The sequence below is a fragment of the Dermochelys coriacea genome, chromosome 6 (assembly GCF_009764565.3).
Source record: "Dermochelys coriacea isolate rDerCor1 chromosome 6, rDerCor1.pri.v4, whole genome shotgun sequence".
Lineage (NCBI taxonomy): Eukaryota > Metazoa > Chordata > Testudines > Dermochelyidae > Dermochelys > Dermochelys coriacea.
In genome coordinates this window covers 4,679,925-4,700,347 of record NC_050073.1, presented here as the reverse complement: position 1 = coordinate 4,700,347, position 20,423 = coordinate 4,679,925, and the positions used below count along the sequence as shown (strand labels likewise).

General features: G+C 48.4%; 3 protein-coding genes across 4 annotated transcripts in view; all 3 read left to right on the top strand.

Annotated features, from left to right (window-relative positions):
- The window catches only part of LOC119856526 (zinc finger protein 572-like), a 568,866-nt gene that overhangs the window by 164,151 nt on the left and 384,292 nt on the right, over positions 1-20,423 (top strand). The window lies entirely within an intron of this gene.
- On the top strand, positions 310-8,274 carry LOC119856509 (serine/arginine repetitive matrix protein 1-like). Its single transcript, XM_038404079.2, has 2 exons — positions 310-528; positions 856-8,274. Exon 2 carries the CDS (start codon positions 902-904, stop codon positions 2,828-2,830), a length of 1,929 nt encoding a protein of 642 aa, XP_038260007.1. The 5' UTR covers positions 310-528; positions 856-901; the 3' UTR covers positions 2,831-8,274.
- On the top strand, positions 15,847-17,930 carry TMEM265 (transmembrane protein 265). Its single transcript, XM_038404214.2, has 2 exons — positions 15,847-16,471; positions 16,939-17,930. The coding sequence occupies exons 1-2, from the start codon at positions 16,211-16,213 to the stop codon at positions 17,095-17,097; spliced, it is 420 nt and encodes a 139-aa protein (XP_038260142.2). The 5' UTR covers positions 15,847-16,210; the 3' UTR covers positions 17,098-17,930.

Sequence of the window (20,423 nt, the reverse complement as noted above, 5' to 3'; positions counted from 1 at the left end):
AGGTTGCAGCAGTGACGTGACGTGACGCGCCCCCCCTGGCGTGAGGGTCCCTAACCCTGCCTCTGGGTCAGAGGTCACCTGACTGACCCCAGGTTAACCCCGGAAGCTATCCATTTAAGAGCTCCTTCTTTTCCCCTATTGGCTGGCCCGCCCCCACTCTCGGCTCCTGTTTGGTTGGCTACTTGGGAAAACCGTTCCGCCTCCCCGTCTGATTGGCTAATTGGTTCGTCAATTATATGGCCGCGCAGCATCCCCATTGCTGATTGGCTATCTGAGCCGTCACTCATCTTCAAACCCCGCCCTCCCCTTCTGTTTGGCCACGCTCCCCGCTGCTCACCCACCGAGGCCGAGCCCCGGAGCTCGATTGGTCAATCAGGCTGCCGCTCAATTCTCCCGGGCCCGCCCCTCATTTGTTCCCTGCCAGTGCCCGTTGAGTGTCCTGCCTTCTTGGCGCGTGGGTGGTCAGGCTCCTCGCCGGAAGTGGGCACGGCGCGCGGCCCAATCCAAATCGCGCGGCCTGAAATCGAGGTGCTGTGCGCGCGGGGGCTCTGGCGTTGGTTGGCTGGGGGAGGGGGGAGCTGGGTGGTATCTGGGGGGGAGCCGGGGGAGGGTTGGGCGGGTGGGGGGGGAGCTGGAGGAGGGGGAGGGTTGGGCGGGTGGGGGGGGAACTGGAGGAGGGGGAGCTGGAGGGTTGGGCGGGTGGGGGGGGAGCTGGAGGAGGGGGAGCTGGAGGGTTGGGCGGGTGGGGGGAGGGGGAGCTGGGGGTGGGGCTCTAATGCTTGGTGGGGGGGAAGTGCAGATAGAGGTGAGTCGCTGCCCCCTCTCCACTTGCTATTTGTCTCTTCCCTCCCCCAGCTGGCCCGCAGGTCTGTGAGTCTAGCCCCAGGAGAAGCTGACAAGCATGACCCAGGACATGGGGCTTGAGGACAAACTGCCAGACTTGGGTGGCAGGAGGGAGTTAGACCAGAAAGACAACAACAGTGGCAGCAGCTGGGCCAGCAGCATCTCGGAGCTGGCGCTGTCCTCCAGCGGCGAACAGCTCCCGCAGCACCGCAGCCAGCCCACCAGCCACAGGGTTGAGGTGGAGAGTGACGATGAAGCTTCTGAGCCAGAGATGGCCCTCAGCCTGTCCCCAATGCCCCTCAAGCCTAAACGGGGCCGGCCCCCCAAGAACAAATCTGTGCAGCAGCCAAGCCAGGGGAAGGTGCAGCCCCAAGCTGGCACCCCCAAGTCCTATGCCAGGAAGCCAGAGACCAAGGCGCCTGAGCCCTCTTCACCCAAGAGCAAGAAGATCTGTGAGAATGACTCTTCCCTTGAGAAGCGCAAGCGGGGCCGGCCTCCCAAGGCGCACCGTGTCCCAATCGCCCCCAGTGCCGAGTCTCCACGCGGGCGGGGCCGGCCTCCCAAGGCACAGTGTTCCCCGGTCGCTTCCAGTGCTGAGTCACCCCGCAGGCAGGGCCGGCCTCCCAAGACATGGTGTTCCCCGGTTGCCCCCAGGGCTGAGTCACCCCGGAAGCGGGGCCGGCCTCCCAAGGCACAATGTTCCCTGATAGTGGTCCCCCCCAGCATTGAGTTGCCACACAAGCGGGGCCGTCCTCCCAAGGCACAGTGTTCCTCAGTCATCCACGACACTGAATCACCCCGTGGGCGGGGCCAGCCTCAGAAGGCACAGTGTTCCCTGGTCGCCCCCAATGCTGAGTCACCCCGCAAGCGGGGACGGCCTCCCAAGGCACAATGTTCCCTGGTTGCCCCCAGTGCTGAGTCACCCCGCAAGCGGGGCCGTCCTCCCAAGGCACAGTGTTCCCCAGTCATCCCCAGCACTGAGTTGCCCCGCAAGCGGGGCCGGCCTCCCAAGATCAAATCTTTGGAGCAGCTGAGCCAGGGGGAGGAGCAGTTGCCATCCGGCACTCTTAAGTCCCACATCAGGAAGCTGGAGACCAAGGCCCCTGAATTGTTCTCACCTGGGAGCGAGACAGACAGCAGTGATAGCAACTCCCGCCTCAAGAAGCGCAAGCAGGGCCGACCTCCCAAGGTGCACGGTGCCCTGGTCATCCCCCATACTGATTTGCCCCATGAGTGGCACGGGCCCTCCAAAAAGAAGTCTTCAGAAGTCAACAAGGGAGATGTACAACCACCACCCGGTGTCCCCACATCCCATGTCATGAAGCTGGAGACCAAGATGCCTGAGCTCTCCTCACCAAGGAGCAGGACCTCAGAACGGCCAGGGGAGGCAGAAGCACAGCCCTCACCCAGCACCCCAAAGCCACATGCCCAGAAGTCAGGATCCAGTGCCCCTGAGCCAGTCTCATCCAGGAGCAAGACAGTAAGCAGTGAGCAGCCTCTGGAGAAGCGCCGAAGGGGCCGGCCCCCCAAGGTGCCCTGGGCCCCGGCTGCCCCCAGTGCTGAATCACCCTCCAAGCGCAAGCGGGGCCGGCCCTCCAAGAGCCCAGCCTTGCCCCGTGTGGAGGTGGCAGTCCTGTGCTCTGGGTCAGCCTCAGACCGTGACACCTCTGCTGAGAACGAGCCACCTCTGCCTGGCCGCAAGAGGAGGAGGCGGTGGAGGAAGGAGGAGCCTGTCCTGGCCGGCAGTGAGAGCTCGTTGGATAGTGAGGATGGGATGGCCCCGCTCTGGCAGAAAGAAAAGCCAGACGTGGGCGGTGAGACCTCGGCCCTGCTCCCACCCCAGAACACCACCCCTGAAGTGGAGCCAGATGGCAACTCGTTGGGGGAAAGCAGTGCCTCTGAACACCCCCCAGCCCGCTCCACCCGCAGCACAGCAGCAGTTAGCAGTAGCAAAACGGGGCCCATCAGTGGCTCACTCAGAATGTAGAAAAGGAGAAGAAAAGAACAGGTCTAAAAAAGAAAAAAGAGCAGCCTTTAAATCTTCAAATTCCCACACCACTGTCTGATGAGGACGGTTTAACTCAAAGGCTTCGGTGTTTATGGTCTGCTCCTTTCTCTCCTCATTCATGCCTCACTCAACTCAGGGTGCTGAACTTGGTGCTGTTGCCTGTGCTTTGGAATGCTTCGCTGGTTTTCTCATACCCTTGCTTTCGCTTTCCAATTCTGCATGGCTATGTAATGCCCCCACCAAGTTCCAACTTTTCTAATAAACCTGCCCCTGATCTTGCCTCTCTCCTTTCCACATTGCTTCCCTCGCTTCATCCTCTCCCTTTCATAGAATATCAGGGTTGGAAGGGACCTCAGGAGGTCATCTAGTCCAACCCCCTGCTCAAAGCAGGACCAATCCCCAACTAAATCATCCCAGCCAGGGCTTTGTCAAGCCTGACCTTAAAAACTTCTAAGGAAGGAGATTCCACCACCTCCCTAGGTAACACATTCCGGTGCTTCACCACCCTCCTAGTGAAAAAGTTTTTCCTAATATCCAACCTAAACCTCCCCCACTGCAACTTGAGACCATTTCTCCTCGTTCTCTCATCTGCTACCACTGAGAACAGTCTAGATCCATCCCCTTTGGAACCTCCTTTCAGGTAGTTGAAAGCAGCTATCAAATCCCCCCTCATTCTTCTCTTCCGCAGACTAAACAATCCCAGTTCCCTCAGCCTCTCCTCATAAGTCATGTGTTCCAGTCCCCTAATCATTTTTGTTGCCCTCTGCTGGACGTTTTCCAATTTTTGCACATCCTTCTTGTAGTGTGGGGCCCAAAACTGGACACACTACTCCAGATGAGACCTTACCAATGTCAAATAGAGGGGAACCATCACGTCCCTCGATCTGCTGGCTATGCCCCTACTTATACATCCCAAAATGCCATTGGCCTTCTTGGCAACAACTGCACACTGTTGACTCATATCCAGCTTCTCGTCCACTGTAACCCCTAGGTTCTAAAGGTTTCCTAGATTCCCAAGCCAGAAGAGACCATTATGATCCATCTAGTCTGACCTGCCTTGGCCATAGACTGTCCCCTCCCATCTCTCATAAATTGCTTTTCCTCCCGTATTCTACGCTCTTCTATATTTTTTTCTTACTTTTTTTTTTTGGTACTTGCTTTCTTCGGCATTTTATTTGTGTCCCCCACCTCGCCCTTCTCATTTCATTACGTGATTTGTTTATAAAGGTACTCTGTTCTTACCAAAGTCACTGGTAAATTCCTAAACCTTGAAGTACAGCCTCCTTGTCGGGAATCAGACCCCAGTGTGCTGCAGGACGGGCAGAGCTATTCACCATTATGCTAATGAAGAAAGCTGTACGGCTCTGTTTTATTATGAAAATCTTATCGCTAACTCTTGCTACACCAAGTGATCAAGGGGTGACAAGGAAGTGATGGGCTTTTTCCATAAAATTGTGAACATTTCTGTTTTAGCAGTCAGTCTTGCGGAGACTACCTGTATTGTCAGAAGCAATAAAACGGGAACAAGGAAGGAATTGTCATAGGACTAACTCTTAAAATCTTACAAACCAAAATAGAGAGCCACGGAGAGTTGCTTTCTTATGTAAAAAGGGATGGGGCACTAATATGAAAATTGGATTTATTTGGTCCATGATGTTCCCTCAGGAGGATAGCAAGGGACTGATAAAACCAGGCAAAGATTGGCGAGAGTAGGTTTGTAGCCAGAGATAAGAAATGTGAAATAATGCTGTGACAATTGCTTAATCTGTGTGCAAAATGATCTTAAAGTAATAACAGTGCTCCCCTTAAAGCTCATAAAAATTCAGGGCCGTGGTCTACTTTGCAGATTCATTTTGTGGGACTGTTACCTGCAAGTTAAAAAGGAAATAAATATTTCTTTTCTTCAGCAATGGCTCGTGTTTTGGTAGTCTAGGTATTTTCCTATTGGGCCCTACTGGCAAAATTGAAATCGGATCGAGGAACTAACTTTACAGGAAAAAATCTTCCAAAATTGTCTTTTGGTTTTAGGGACAAAACAAAAGTTTCACAGTCCATACTGCGCTCAGGACAAGTGGAAAGGATGAACAGACTCGTCAAACTGATGGTGAGAAAGTTTCTAAAGGGAAGAGACCAGGACAGTCTCATTCCATTACTTGACATGGCATTCGGAGCTGCTTTGCTAGTGCAAGAAATTGCATTTTGTTTGAGGTAATGATGCATGGAGAAATGAGACTTTCAAAACATCTATGAAAAACTAATGATGCATGAGATTGAGGGAATAAAAATGGATGTTTTGTGCAAAACTTTCAGACTACCTTAAACAAGCACATGTGTACATAGCTAATGAATTGGGAATATCAAAGTGAAAAGCAAAAGTGTATTTTGACAGATAAAGGAAAATGACTGGAAAGTAGGAGACCAGGTCATGCTTCTGTTATGCTTATTGGAGCATAATTTGTATAATAAATGGCTCTCTCTATTGAACTGTGGATAAATTAAACTCATTTATGTGTAATCGGGTTACTGGGAATAAGAGAAATGTGGCTAAAGTTTAGCATGCTAACCAACTTCAGATGTTTTAGAGGTGTGTCACCTAGACCAAAGACACCAAGGTATATCAGTGCATAGTGAAGAAACCCCCAGGCCTCAGAAGGGAAAAGATAAACCTACAGGTGACAAATGAGCCAATTACACTTCCACCTACTCTGTTAGAACAGTTGAGTATGCAATTGGCTATAGAGATGTTACAGTGCCCTAAGGTTGGACTGTGCTCGCTTACTGGTCTAACTGCTATTTCAGTCCCTGGTGCTTTGCTTAATAATGTGTAGTTTATGCATATATCTATTGTTTTAAATCTTTCTCAATGGAATATTGCTGAATTTGTCCACTGTGTAAAAACAAATGTATTGTTGCTGTATGCATCTTTGTTATTAGACTTAACAGCATTTTATCAGGGACAAGTGCAAAATCTGGGAGCTGCTCAAACTGTTACATAGTCTGGTATCTTTCAAAATAGGCAACTCTGAAGTTTTGATGGAATTGTTTGTTCAATTTTAGGATTATTTGAATCACGGATGTCTTTTTTCGAACAGGGGAGATTTAGAAAATATAAAAAGACACATTAACTATTTCAAGTACCAGACAGTGGAACCAGTTTCTAAACCTATAATATGGCATTAATGGCCTAACTACTGAAGAAAGTTATAGTTTGTGTATAATAAGCATGACATTGCTAAACTGTTCAGCCACACACCAAGATTAATCAATTAATTACAGGAAAGAAAAGGAACATGGCATAGGTAAGAAGATTATTTGCACTATTTATCATAGTTGTGTTAACCATAACCAGTTTGTCAAGCGATGATGAAATGGAACCCTACTCTGAAACCTTTCCTAATTTTATCAATGACAAAAAATTAGCTAAATGATCTTTCCGTCAATGTATCTCAAAGGCTCTTGTAAACCGGAAATGTCTCAAATCCTGCAAACAGATTCCTTTGAGCACAATTTGTAATTTGGGGTCAGTGACACCTCATCATACGAGAGGTACTTGTTGATCTAAACAGTCTTGGCTTCCGTTGTCCAAAGCTTAGCGCTGACATGTTTAATAAATTGGCATTTGTCCAGTCACTTGATTACCTAGAAGAAGACATCTACAACGAGTGTCTGGATGTACCACGGCTACTGGTATTTCATTCAGCAGTACAAACCTGGAGCCCGCCACATGTAGCCTGCTGCCATGCATCAATGCATGTGCCTGTGTAATGTCTGACATCATAACTCCTGTCTGTGGCCATGCCAGCCTGACACTGCTCAACGAGACAGATGGACAAGATGCTACAGCCTCTTGTCCTGCAAAACTCATCCACTGGTGACAACCAGCAGTTACGGTGACCTAGGCTCTGGAGAGATGGTATTGCATGGTAACCAGTTCAAAATTTTTTTGACCTATGGAGACTTTGCTTGTAATATCACCACTCCAACTTTCTGTTTGACCCACAGTGTTGCAAGTTCAACTATAATGTGTAGATTGGAACAGGCATCAGTGAATCCATTATCCAAAGTGAACCCCATCACCAGGATGAAGTTGAAAAATAATACCAGTTGTTTAACCTACACATTGATCCACTAACCTCAAATGTAAAAATATCATTAGACTGAAGAGAGATGCATCTTAATCAGATTAACAATGTCATGCACAAAGCATAAAAGACTCTATATAATCACAGGCATGATGGTGACTTAGAAATACTTATGTCTAATGCTTGGATAGAGATTACTCTTAAGGCTTTAATTGTATTGATTTTGTGTGTGTCAATTTTGTTTTGTCATGTGTTTTGCTAAAACAGCCTAAACTTCATTTAAATGCTTTCACATCAGTTATGTGATTCCCCCCCCCCCCCAGGGTTTCACCCTGTTACTATAAATCTGGGCAGGGAGGGGCTATTAGCCAATATCATATGTTTCTGACGGTTTTGTATTTTTGCACTTTTGCTAAGTTGTGTAACTATGAATCAGACTCCTAATATGCTTTGTGTTCATGCTAAGCTTACAGTTGTTGACCTGTGACCCCTGAGCTGATTTTGAAAGGTCCATATTTAAAAACTATTTTTTCTTTGCTAGGAATGGCTTGCTTACGGTCTCAAATAATCTGGTGGGGTGTTTGGAAAATGAGTTAAAAGCTGGTCAGACCAACTCCATACACCAGGATGACAGGATAGTGGAATCATGTCTACTTATGGTGTTTCTCCACTTACTGTTTCTTCCATCTTCACCTGTGATGCTTCCGGGGGTCTCCATGAGGTTGGGAGCATGTGCAAGGCAGGGAACCATTTTGCTGTTTCCTTTTCAGTTGGATATTAGTCTTCAGATCTGTGTGAGACCCACCAATGTCAGTTGGTATGATACATTTTACATAGCTGCATGAGTACCACGATCAGTGACTTGTGCACTCTAAATTAATCAAAGGCTACGGAGTGAGCTGTATATAATGTCTGGTATTTGTAAGTGTAGGAACTGTCAAGCAAGATGTATGTTCTGTTAAGGTTTGCCAAATAACAATTAGTGTACAAAATACAGGGTATAAAGTGATAGGAGTGATTGGTGCAGGTGTCTTGGGTGAAGATGTCTGTAGACCTTGAAAAACAGGTGGGGCAAGTAGATAAGAATAGGGAAATTAGGTCTTTGATGCAACTGTGAGATGGGGGTGGGTGGGGGGAGTGGAGGATGTTCTGCCTATTGAAAATGCAGGATATAAATGTCAGCTAAGCTCATGATTTTGGAACAGATTGAAGACTGCTGCGAGCCTGTATCCCCAGCTGGTACAGTGCTAACCTTTGCTTTTCTGTATTGTGCTGATCTATCTTTGCTTAATAAACTGACTGAGCATGGTTAGCGGATGTGCCATTGATCAGTAATTTAAATTGATTCCTCAGTGTTTTGTATAAGGGAAAACAGCATTTCCTCTCTCCACGGCAGCCATTCTCTGGGAGGGGGCAGGGAGTATGTGGTTGGGGAGCTGGGAGATCAGGAGCTGGCGGGGAGGTGTTCCCACGGAGCTGTCTTTCCCACTGAAGCATGTTGAGAACATGTACAGAGGGCTGACGTAAACTCTTTTCAGAATAATGCTCTGAATCAAGTGTTTTTAAAAAATAAAGAGGGAAAAACTACCAGCAAATCCTCTGCAGTGAGTTGTGTGCCTCTGTTCTCCCATTCCTTCAAGGCAATGCCCATCTCCTCTGACCTCCTTCCTCTGCAGGGGTGCTTGCCTGCTGGGGTCATCTGGATATCTCTCACCTCATCAATTCCCTCTCATTGCCACATCCTCAGGGTGGCAGTTTGGTCCCCCCTGTTCTTTGCCTGTCTCTCACACCAAGGCTGAAATGATTTGATTTAATTGAAGTCATTGGGCTCAACCCAGCACAAAGTGGGTGGCACTTGTAAGAAATACAGGCTATAAAATAAACCTTGGTTAAGCAACTGCTTATCGGAGTACCCATCTCACCTGTCTTAGGGTTCTTCTCATGTTTATTACTTTAACTAAAGAAAACATCATAGGAGTTGAATAGGATTAAATATCCTTAGCAACAACTACAAGTTTAGGACATAAGAAGATGAGAAGAGCGTTGGACTATGATGTGGGTCCATAAACTAGCACGGTCAATATAACCATGTAGGTTTTCAGAATCAAATCTCACAACTACCATTGAAAACGCTTTTACTCTGTCACTCAAATCAGGGTCTCACTTATGCTTGTTTGTGTCAGCAACTTAAGTGCTGCTATCACACCAGAGGAAAAACAATCCAAAGCTAGAGTAGAAGACAATCTGCCAATTACTTATATGCCAGTTCACCCATGGAGACATAGTAATCAACCCTCGTTACCTGTTTCCCAAGGAGTGAGATTAGCCCCGGGCTCTAACATTTCTAAGTAGTTAAGACGAATTCCTACATTCTAATGAATCGTTGGGCAGACTTAGTGCAGATCAAGAAGCCTGCCCACTTGGTCTCATTTTATATCTCTGTGTGCCTAGCACTTGACCAGCAGGTGTGACACACTGACAATATTCCATAATGTCCTGAACGAACCATATGGAATTAAGAGAAGCTTTACAGAGTTAAATTAAACCTTACTGAATTAGGGTTAACGCCTTTGGGATATATGGTATTAAAAATGCAGCTGTGTCTGTTACTGCAGCATTGTATGTACCTTCTCTAGTAGGGTGCAAACAAACTTCCTGCATTATCAGCCTTCAAACTCTTTCTCCCCCTCCGAGGGAGACATGCATAGACTGGTTTGAACTGGATTCTCCAGAGCCCCACAGACAACAGAGAAGGTGGAGCTGGGGCTTTCTTCCTGATCCAGCAAATGGACTGGAGCCTTGCTCCATGGAGGGCTCCAGTTCTCGGGGGAAGATTGGAAGGACTTGACCTACGAGGCCTCTTAAGTCTGTGTGCTTGTGACTGAAGCGCCGCTGAACTTGTGATCACAAGGAAGCCCCCAGAGGCGAGGGTTGAAAGAAGGATCTTGCCACAGCCCCTGTGAGAGTTGGGTTGAACTCTGATAAACTTATTAGTACATGTGCCAATTCTTTTGTTGGTTTTAATGGTTCTCTGTCATGCTTTGTACCTTAAGAATAAAGTTGGCTTGCCTAGAAAACTTGGTATGGCAACTTGTATTGCTGGCAATCGCTCTGTTGATCTCTGAAGAGGAAGCAAGCAGGTCTGTTTGGGCAGTCTGTTTGTGCTGGGAGCAAAGGCAGGGAACTGTCCATCCTGGAAATACCCTGGTCAGAAGGGAGAGGGACCCATGTCTCTACTCAATAAAGGCAACAGTTGCAGTGCTGGAAGCCTGAGGGTTGAGTGCCCTCGCTGAACCACTGAAGGCAGATGCAGCTACGCTTGCCCTGAACTGGGACAGCAGTATGGAACATTAACTATGGCAGATGTGCATACGGTGTTATACCATCTTAGTTAACAACAGTAAATTGTTCAATGTCCAAGCTACTGTACAACAATGTTGATTGGAATTTGCTACAAAACGAGGACATATTCTGTGACACTCTTTAAAACTCATACACAAGCATGTACACTTCCTTACTAATTAGGAACGCAGTTTCAGGAAGTGGTCAGTTGATTGACTTAGGTCATCACCCAAGAGAAAGTTTGTGTGTTACTTACCAGATCTTTGCTCACTTGTCAGCTTTTGTGTGCTGTTACTATTCACAGTAAGAGTTGACATTGCAAACACAGGTGGAGCAAAGGACACACACGACCACCGTCTTTTCCCAGTGCATTAGGAGGCAACCTGAATTGCTTGGAAATAGAGACAGTTACAAGTGCCTATCTGAGACAGGTACTTCCTGTCACTCGGAGGATTCCTAGGGCATCAGCTCAGGATCTCTGTCTTCTCCCTTCCAGGTGTCTTCAGCCTTCAGGAAGCTTTTCTTGGAAGTGCTGGTGTGGAACAAGCAGATAGTGAAGATTTGAAAAGTGTCATCCTTTCTCACCATCCAATCAGGGAATGAAACATCAGCTTTTGAGATTTTGTAGCTGGGACTGGAACTTTCTAGTCTCGTGCAGCACATCTTATCACACCAGCTTGTGTAAAACAAGTTAGGCCATGACTGTTGGTACAATCATCTTGGGACATATCTTGAGCATTGACTTGTTTGCATCGGTCAGCAATTTACCTCTACAAGTTGCTTTCCATGGGCCCTTTGCAGCCCTTGGACAATTTTTGCAGTTCTGCTTGCTCAAGTTGCAGATCCTCCATCAATGCTGCTAACAGCTGAAATGTTCAATTTAAAGTTTATAATTTATACAGAGACTCTCCTATCTGCTTTGATGCGCCTGACACTTGTTTTAACAGTCCATTATACAATGCGAAGTCCCTTCAAGATCTGGTCTCTAGCAGACTGGAACACCTCTGTAAACCTTTCCTTTCTGGTCTCCTTGTTTTAACAACAAGCGTGAGCCCTTCGTCTATATGCCTGAGCTGAGTCTGTGCATTATCAGTTGAATTAGGTAGAGGTCTGGGATAGGTACTCAAGGTCACAGCTAAATACTAGGTGGAACAGATTGTTTAGCATTTTGGTTTTGTGTTAAAGATGAAGAGGTCTAATTAAATAAAAATTACATATCAGTGTTTAAAAGATCTCTCCCCACCTTTAAAAAATCGTGTTTGTTTTTGAAGTTTTGCCTAAATGAATTGCCCAGACTGAAACCTGCCTTTAGAGAAGGTTTTTGGGTGGTTGAAGGTTTTCTAGAGTAGCAGCCGTGTTAGTCTATATCCGCAAAAAGAAAAGGAGGACTTGTGGCACCTTAGAGACTAACAAATTTATTTGACCATAAGCTTTCGGGAGCTACAGCTCACTTCATCAGATGCATTCAGTGGAAAATACAGTGGGGAGATTTATATACACAGAGAACATGAAACAAAGGCAGTTGACAAAGATGGGACATAGGTCTCTTACTAGGCTTGTCAATTGTAAAGAAAGATTTAAATTCCAATCATGCTATAAATCCGCTCCGTTCAGGGATTTTACAATAAAAAAGTAAAATGTTAAAAGGTAAAAGCCATGGCTTTGTGTCTGCATGTGGGCCAGGAATAAGGCTGCAGCCTCTGACACTGTTGACCCACCCCACGCCCTCTCCTCTCTTTCTGAATTTTTTTTTTGGTGTGAAACAGCAACCTTCTCCGATTCGCCTCTTAAACGTCTGTTCAGTTTTATCAAATATAGTTGTACTTTTCAGTGGACTATCAGACGAGTAAATAAATACCCTTAACAAAAGCATAGGAGGGAGTACACGATGGACAATATTTTGTAGCAGTATCTGCAAAGCAACAATGACGTTCTTTGTTTTTATCATCAGAATCAAGGGGCCTGAAAGAATGATTTTTTTCTGTTCTTACTGATAAATATATAACACTTTACATTTTACTTTTATGCAAGCTGTAACTCTAGATACTTGACAGCATTAAATCATACAAGTCAGTCGATGAGAGAGCTGAGCAATTACTGAAAACGTGTTACGATAACAAAGGGCCTAATGCAGAGAGACTGGGGAGGAATTATGAGGCACTACTGAAGTGGAAGTGGGTATAAGAATAAATCATGTCAAATCAACCTAATTTCCTCCTTTAACAACTAGGCCAGTAGCCCTGTTAGGGGAGAAGCAATAGGTATGATATATTGATTTTTAATAAGGCTTTTGACACAGTCTCACATGACATTCTCATAAGCAAACTAAAGTAATGTAGTCTAGAGGAAATTGCTATAAGGTGGGTGCAAAACTGGTTGGAAGAGTAGTTCTCAATGATTCACTGTCAAAGTGGAAGGGCGTATCTAGTGAAGTACTGCAGGGGTCCATCCTGGGTCTAATACTATTCAGTATTTTCATTAATAATTTGGATAATGGAGTGGAGAGTGTGCTTATAAAATTTGTTGCTGACACCAAGTTGGGAGGGGTTGCAAGCACTTTGGAGGACAGGATTAGAATTCAGAATGACTGTGACAAATTAAGGAATTGGTCTGAATTTGACAAGATAAAATTCAATAAAGACAAGTGCAAAATGTTACACTTGGGGAGGAAAAATCAAAGGCACAAATACAAAACAGGGAATAACTTGGCTAAATGATAGTACTGCAAAAAGGGATCTGGGGGTATAGTGGATCACAAATTCAATCCGAGTCAACAATATGATGCAGTTGTGAAAAAAGCTAATATCGTTCTGTGGTGTTTTAACCGGGCATTGTATGTAAGACACGGGAGGTAATTGTCCCGCTCTACTCAGTACTGGTGAGGTCTCAGCTGGAGCATTGTGTCCAGTTGTGGACACCCCCTTTTAGGATAGAGGTGGAGAAATTGGAGAGAGGCCAGAGGACAGCAACAAAAATGATAAAAGGTTTAGTAAACCTCACCTATGAGGAAGGGCTAAAAACACGGTTGTTTTTAGTCTTAGACTCATAGATAGATATTAAGGTCAGAAGGGACCATTTTGATTATCTAGTCTGACCTCCTACACAGTGCAGGCCCCAGAATCTCACCCACCCACTCCTTCAATAAACCTCTCACCTATGTCTGAGCTATAGAAGTCCTCAAATCATGGTTTAAAGACTTCAAGGTGCAGAGAATCCTCCAGCAAGTGACCTGTGTCCCATGCTCCAGTCTTGAGATAAAAAGACTCAGCGGGGACCTGGTAACAGTCTTCAAAGATGTTAAAGGCTGTTACAAAGGGGACAGTGATCAATTGGATGCCATGTGCACCAATGGTAGGAGTTGAGTGGCTGAGGGGTACTTTGTGAAGGCCTAGATGCCCATAGACCTACCGCACACTCAGGAGGACATGGGGCCACATGTCTCTTGTTCTGGACAAACTCTAACTTATCAACATGTATGAGAAAAATAATGCAGAACTAAGTGTGCAAATATCTTTGCCCTTTCAACAATGATCCCTAATCTACTTTGCCCCTAATAGAAATTCCTCCTTGCGGGAGGCCAATGACTTTCTGAGAGAGAAGCAATTTGAGGACTGCCCAGGTTGTGTTGTAGATGCCCCTGGCCAGAGCAGCCATGGTGATGACCCCACTATAGCAGGCTTTTAAAAAGAAGTGCATAAAATCATGGAGGACATGTCCATCAATGGCTATTAGCCAAGATGGTCAGAGATGGAACCCCATGCTCAAGGTTATCCTAAACCTCTGACTACCAGAAGCCAGGAGTGGAAGACAGGGCGGATCACTCCATATTTGCCCTGTACTGTGCACACTCTTAAGCTCTGGCATGGGTCACTGTCAGAGACAGGATTCTGAGCCAGACGGACCATGGTCTGTGACCTAGTATGGCAGCTCTTATGTTTTTGATGACGTGAACCATAAAATCAAAGATACTTGTGTTCATTTGTGCATGGATAGTGTTTAAAATATTACCACGTTGGCATGCACACTGCAGTACCTCTGTTTCACACAGAAACGCTCAGCTCAAAGACCAGAGCGGGTGGACAAAGCACCAGAGGCAGACGACCCCGCTAGAGCGCTAGATAAAATAATCAGAACGGCATGTGGAATGTCTTCTTTGTTCAGCTGGATTTCGCTAATGTCATACAAAGTATTCGTACAGCTTCATACAAGCTCTGACACATCATTTGTGACAACTCATTTCCCCAGGCACACGTCGTTTTAATTTTATTCCTCCAAACTTTAACCCTCAGCGAGTACACGTTTAAAAGGTACTCTCTGCAGGCCTTTGAATTGTGTTAGCGCTGGGAACATGACACTTGGAGGTGCCATATAAGGGCATGGGGAAGTGACACCCCCTAGCTGTGCCATATGAGGGCATGGGACTATCACACAGGAGCCCCGGGGCATGCCACAGGAATGAGTGAAGACTGGTTTCCCGACTGGCTTGGGCAGTCACAGGGTGGATCGTCCCCAGCACTGGGCCCCAAGTTCTTCCTCATTCAGCCCCACCTGGAGAGGGAGCGGTGGCTCGTGACACAGTTGCTCGGCCTTGGGGCTGCTGGACAGACACATGCTCAGAGGCAGAGGGACACACACACAGACTCACCTGTCCTGCTGCTACCCATGGGGAGGGGGCTGCCAGACATGGAGAGAGCAAAACTCCCAAGCTGATGGAAGGAGGCAGCCATAGCTGATCAGACGGCTCCCCCTGCCCCAGAAACTAGCTCCTAGCCCACCGACCAGCCCTCCCCGCTCACATGCCCCAGAGGCAGGGGGATGTCAACACTCAAGCCACTAGCCCAGCCTGACTATCCACCCAGGGACCTGGCGGGGACTCAGCCAGAGGGGCAAGGTGGGTGGGGGCGTTTGACGAGGCAGCCAGCCAGCTTTGAGTCAGAGTCAATGAGCTCATGCTGAGAGGCTGGGCCCAGCCCTAAAGCGGCACTGCCAAACCTGGACCGTGAACTCACAGGTGTGCAGACAAACAGGCCAATGGAGACGGATGGAGCTGGGATCCCAGGACAGAACGCTGCCACCAGGTGAGACAATTCCCCATGGGGGTGGGGGGCTCTTCCCTTCCACCCCACCCCTTCCTCGTCTGCACAGCCCCCTCCCCAAGAGTCTGTTTCCCCAGCAGAGATAGAGACAACTCCCAATCAGAGCCCATTCAGCCTGTCTCCCTGCCCTTCCCTAGGGCAGACCAGACTCACAGCTGCCCTGGGACTACGGGATCTTTACCCCCCTTAGCATCCTGCTCTCGGGCAGAGTCCAGGACCCAGCGGGGTTTGGAGAGGAACCGAGGGAACGTTAGGAAGCCCATGGGCTGCTGTTTGCTCTGCACTCAAAGCCACCTTTAAAACGCCTTTGAAAAGAGCTAACAGAAAGAAGGAGCAATTCTGAACCAGAGACTGGGGGAGGGGACTGACTGGCTCGGGGGGGCGAGGGGCAGGGGGATGGGATGTGGGGCCTTTCCCCTTTTGGGGGTCACTGGGGGATGGGGCATTGCTGGCTGAGGCAGCTTTCTCTGGAAGCTCAGGAATGGACTGTGCCCTGGCATTCGGTGCCACCTTCCCTTCCCCGGTGCCACCCTCCCTCCCCTGGGCAGCCAGGAAATCCCCTGCAGGCAGTGACTCAGGGCAATGGAACCCAGGGAGGACAAGGGTAATCCCAAGCACAGACACAGCCCGAAAGGGGAAGCCCGCAAAGGATGAGGGGATCCGGCTCAGAGGGGACCCAGCTTTAAGGGAGCTGGTGTGGGGGAGGGGTTCTCCCTAATAACTCTGGGTTCAACACCCTATCCCTGAGCTGGTTGGGCACCCCAATTCCCCTCCCTGAGGTGGAGCTTGGCCATGCCTGGGGCTACAGCAGCTGGAGCGGGGCAAGGCAGGGCTGTGGCATGTGGCTATCCGTGTTTCTGTCCTGTAGGTGCCCTCGGTGCCCCATGGGGGAGGAGATGGACCTCGGTGTAGGGAACGGCTGCGCTGGGAAACCCGCAGGGGATGAGGCAGAGGCTGTGGTGATGATCCAGGAGGGGCCCTCGCAGTCTGAGCCGTCTGCCTGGACCCCACGTCCCCGTGCCCTCCGCTGCCTGGCCATAGGCAGCATTGTCTGCTGCTGCTCCTGCCTGGGGGTGCTGGCCCTAATCTATGCTGTCAAGGTGAGGGGAGCTGGGATACATCAGGGAGGATGAGGACATGTCTCAGTGCTGGACGGTTCTGGGGGCTGGGATATAATAGGGTGAGGGGGGCCTGGGGCCATGTCTGGGTGCTGGAGGTTCCCAAGAGCTGGGATAGGGTGGTGGGGGCACGGGGTCACATCTCGGTGCCGGGAGCTACCAGGGACTGGGATGTAGCAGGAGTCACGGGGCCACATCTCGGTGCCAGGGTTTACCTGGGACTGGGATGTAGCGGGGGTACGAGGCCGTGTTTTGGTGCGGGGGGCTACCAGGAGCTGGGATATAGCGGGGGGTACGGGGCCATGTCTCGGTGCCAGGAGTTACCGGGGACTGGGATATAGAGGGGGTACGGGGTCATGTCTCGGTGCTGAGGACTACCGTGGGCTGGATATAGCAGAGAGGGAGGATGACAGGGCCGTGCTTCTGGTGACTCTCCCTTTTCTCCCCAGGCAAACGAGAAGCGGAAGACAAACTCTCCCGATGCGGATCTCTGGGCCCGGAAGTCCTTCCGGTTCACCCTTCTCAGCATTGGGGTCTGGGTGTGTCTGCTCATCCTGGTGCCGCTGCTCACGGGACTCATCTCCTACCTGATAGCCAGGGCTGAGTGATCTCCTGCCACATCCCCATTGGCTCTGGGGGATCAGGGGGATTCCCGGATCTGATTTTCCTCTCATAGGACTGCAGGATGGGAGTTGCCCTGGCTGCATCTCACCACAACTGGCCTGGAATCTCCCCAGCCCTGCCAGTTCTGGAGCAGCTCCGGCTTCTCTGTGACTTGGGACTGAGACTTGAGAGACCAGGGTGGGGAGTGGGACAGGATTGTCCGTGACTGTCTATTCCCAGCAGAGATGGCAATAAGGGAACCTAAAAACATCAAGAAAAATCCATGCCTGGTAGGGCTAAGGACCAGACCGATTCCGTTCCTAGGCGGAGATGGTAAAACTGTTAATAAGGATGTACAAAAGGCAGAAGTGTTCCATAAATATTAGGGCTTTGTATTTGGAGAGAAGCAGGATGATGAACTTGCAGCACGTGAGGATGATGAACTACTTTCCGGCCCGTTAGTGACCGAGGAGGATGTTAAACAACGTCTACTAAACATGTTCAAATCACAGGCCCAGGTAAATCTTCCCCCAAAGTCCCAACAAAGTTGGCGGAGGAGATCGCAGGCCTGCGAATGTTTATTTTTAATAGATGTTGGAATGAAATGCCAGAAGACTGGAAGAATGCTAATACTGTGCTGGGCAAGCAGGGTGACCAGGGGAATTATAGGCTGGTTAGCGTGACATCAATTCTGGGCGACACAAGGGAAAAGCTGATAAGGGCTTCCATCAACAAAGACTGAAAAGATATAATTAAAGCCAGACAGCATTGTTTTATGGAAAAGACATTTTTGTCAGACAAAGCTGATATAATTCTTTAACAAGGTTACAAATTTGGTTGATAAAGGTAGTTGTACAAAGAAAAAGGAGTACTTGTGGCACCTTAGAGACTAGTCTCTAAGGTGCCACAAGTACTCCTTTTTCTTTTTGCGAATACAAACTAACACGGCTGTTACTCTGAAAGGTAGTTGTGTAGCTATAATATACTTAGGGTTTTTGTAAGGCAGTTGACTTAGACTCACGTGACATTCTGATTAAAAATATAGCACAATGCCACATCAACAGAGCACAAGTTAAATGGATTAAGAAGGGGCTGACTGGCAGAGCTCAAGAAGCAACTGTCAATGGGGGAGTTTCTAGTGGGGTTCTGCAGGGATCGGTACAAGACCAGACACTATTTGATATTTTCATCAATGATCTGGAAGTAAATAGGTGCTGATAAATTTGCAGAGTGTCCAGCCTCTGTTCCACTGGACACACAGAATTCACAGACCTGCTGTTCCCAAAGGAACGCCACACCTCAGCTTACCACAGGATCACAGCTCTGCTTAACACACAGCACTTCCCTTTGTTTATGGTGAAAAGAAGTACAGTGAAAGCAAACAACAGCGATTCATGTAATAGCAATTAGGTAAAAGTATTGGAAACAATGGGTTACATTTAAAACAAAGTCATAATATGCCTTCTAGAGTCTAGATTTAAATAACAAGACAGTTTCATGATCTAATGAAGTTTAGGTCACCCAAAGTCCTTCTCCCAGTGAGCAACAAGCAGGCCAGCTGTGATCCTCCATTCATAAGACAAGCAGGCAGGCTGCTTGTCCCTTGGGTGAAGGATACCATATGTCTCTCTGCATGCTCCTCCTGATATACCAAACTAATGCTTTGATCTTAGTCATAAACAGGACAACCCTTCCTATTGTGTGATTCTTCTTGTAGATTTTGTGATCTCTTGTTGACTTCGCAGTCTTGATTAGCTGGTGGCTCCGGATGCAAATAGATTTACATTGTACGACACACAATACGCAATGGTCAGCCAGGGAGAGATAAGCACCTCCACCCTCAGTTGACCTGTCTTAACTTACACACCTTAAGACCATAATGTTCAGTACAGAAACATAACTTCTTAAATATTATCATCATTTTGCAAAGATTAAGCTGATTGGTGGCCTACTGGTTCAGTGGAGACCTTACATGCTCCTCCATTGGTGAATTATTATGCATATACCAGCACCAGGAGATGCCTGTAAACCTCTGTGCATCACTTATGTCATCCACCAGTTAGCATTAAGGGATCTCTGGGTCAGAGTAAGCTGGGCGCATTCAAACAAAAAGTGTCCTAATGTAATGCCGACAGATCCTGGTCATCGGGATTGAATGTGGAAGCTCTGGAGCTTAGTGCATGAGACTCTACCGCATGAGCTAAAAGTCACCTGGCTGTTAGCTAAGGATATAGAGCAGACTCATTTTATCTCTCTCTCTAAGTGGTCTGAGTGCTACTAGATTGGACACACCACCACACCCAGGAGGTGTGTGGATTACATACTTCCCCTAGCTGAGGAAGTGCATCCCGAGCTTCAGAGACTTCCCAGTTGATATCCCAGATGAGCCTCGATTTGTAACACCAACAGATCCTAGTCATCGGCGGGCGGGATCAAACTGGGGAACTCTGGAGCTTACTGCTTGAGCCTCTACCTCATGAGCTAAAAGCCACCTGGCTCTTAAGCAGAATCATTTTATCTCTCTCTTTAAGTGGCCTTGGTGCCGCTAGATGGGACAGAACACCACAACTGGGAGGTATGTGGGTTACACAACCAAATGCAGAGCTGGGATCAAGAAATGCAGGCCAGAGCACACGAATGGGGGACTGTAGCCAGGGCAGCAGTGACACCAAAAAGGACCTAGGGGTCAGGGTGGACAAACACGAGCTCCCAGCACGGCACAGGTGCGCAAGGGGCTGACGTGAGCCACGGATGGGGAAGGAGAGGAGGAGCGCAGAGGAGCAGGAAGGTGAATCGGGTGCACTGGGGAAAGTGATACGGGGTCCCACCGCCCCCCGTTCATTCCCAGCCCAGAGGCCTTTCTGGAAGATGCTTTAGCCCAGGGGAAGGCAACCTATGGCACAGGTGCTGATTTTCAGCTGCCCGGGTCCTGGCCACCGGTCCGGGGTGGGGGCTCTGCATTTTAATTTAATTTTAAATGAAGTTTCTTAAACATTTTAAAGACCTTATTTACTTTACATACAACAATAGTTTAGTTATATATTATGGACTTATAGGAAGAGACCGTCTAAAAACGTTAACATGTGTGACTGGCACAAGAAACCCTAAATTAGAGAGACTAAATGAAGACTCGGCACCCCGCTGCTGAAAGGGGGCTGACCCCCGGTGTAGCCGAACGCCGGTGGCTGGGCTCAGCGCAGGGGCCCCGGGGGACATTGGCCGCCCTGGGCTCTACGGGGCCTCGGGGGCAGGATGGGCCCAGGGCAGCCCCCCCACCGCAGGGCCCCGGCCCAGCCGCCCGAGGGCCACAGGGGCTGCTGGGGCCTCACGT

What these genes read in the sequence shown, in the direction of transcription:
- LOC119856509 (XM_038404079.2), top strand. Translation starts at nt 902, where the DNA reads ATGACCCAGGACATGGGGCTTGAGGACAAACTGCCAGACTTGGGTGGC.
- TMEM265 (XM_038404214.2), top strand. Translation starts at nt 16,211, where the DNA reads ATGTGGCTATCCGTGTTTCTGTCCTGTAGGTGCCCTCGGTGCCCCATG. An exon ending in CCCTAATCTATGCTGTCAAG is followed by an intron (nt 16,472 to 16,938) that starts GTGAGGGGAGCT and finishes TTTTCTCCCCAG; the next exon opens with GCAAACGAGAAGCGGAAGAC.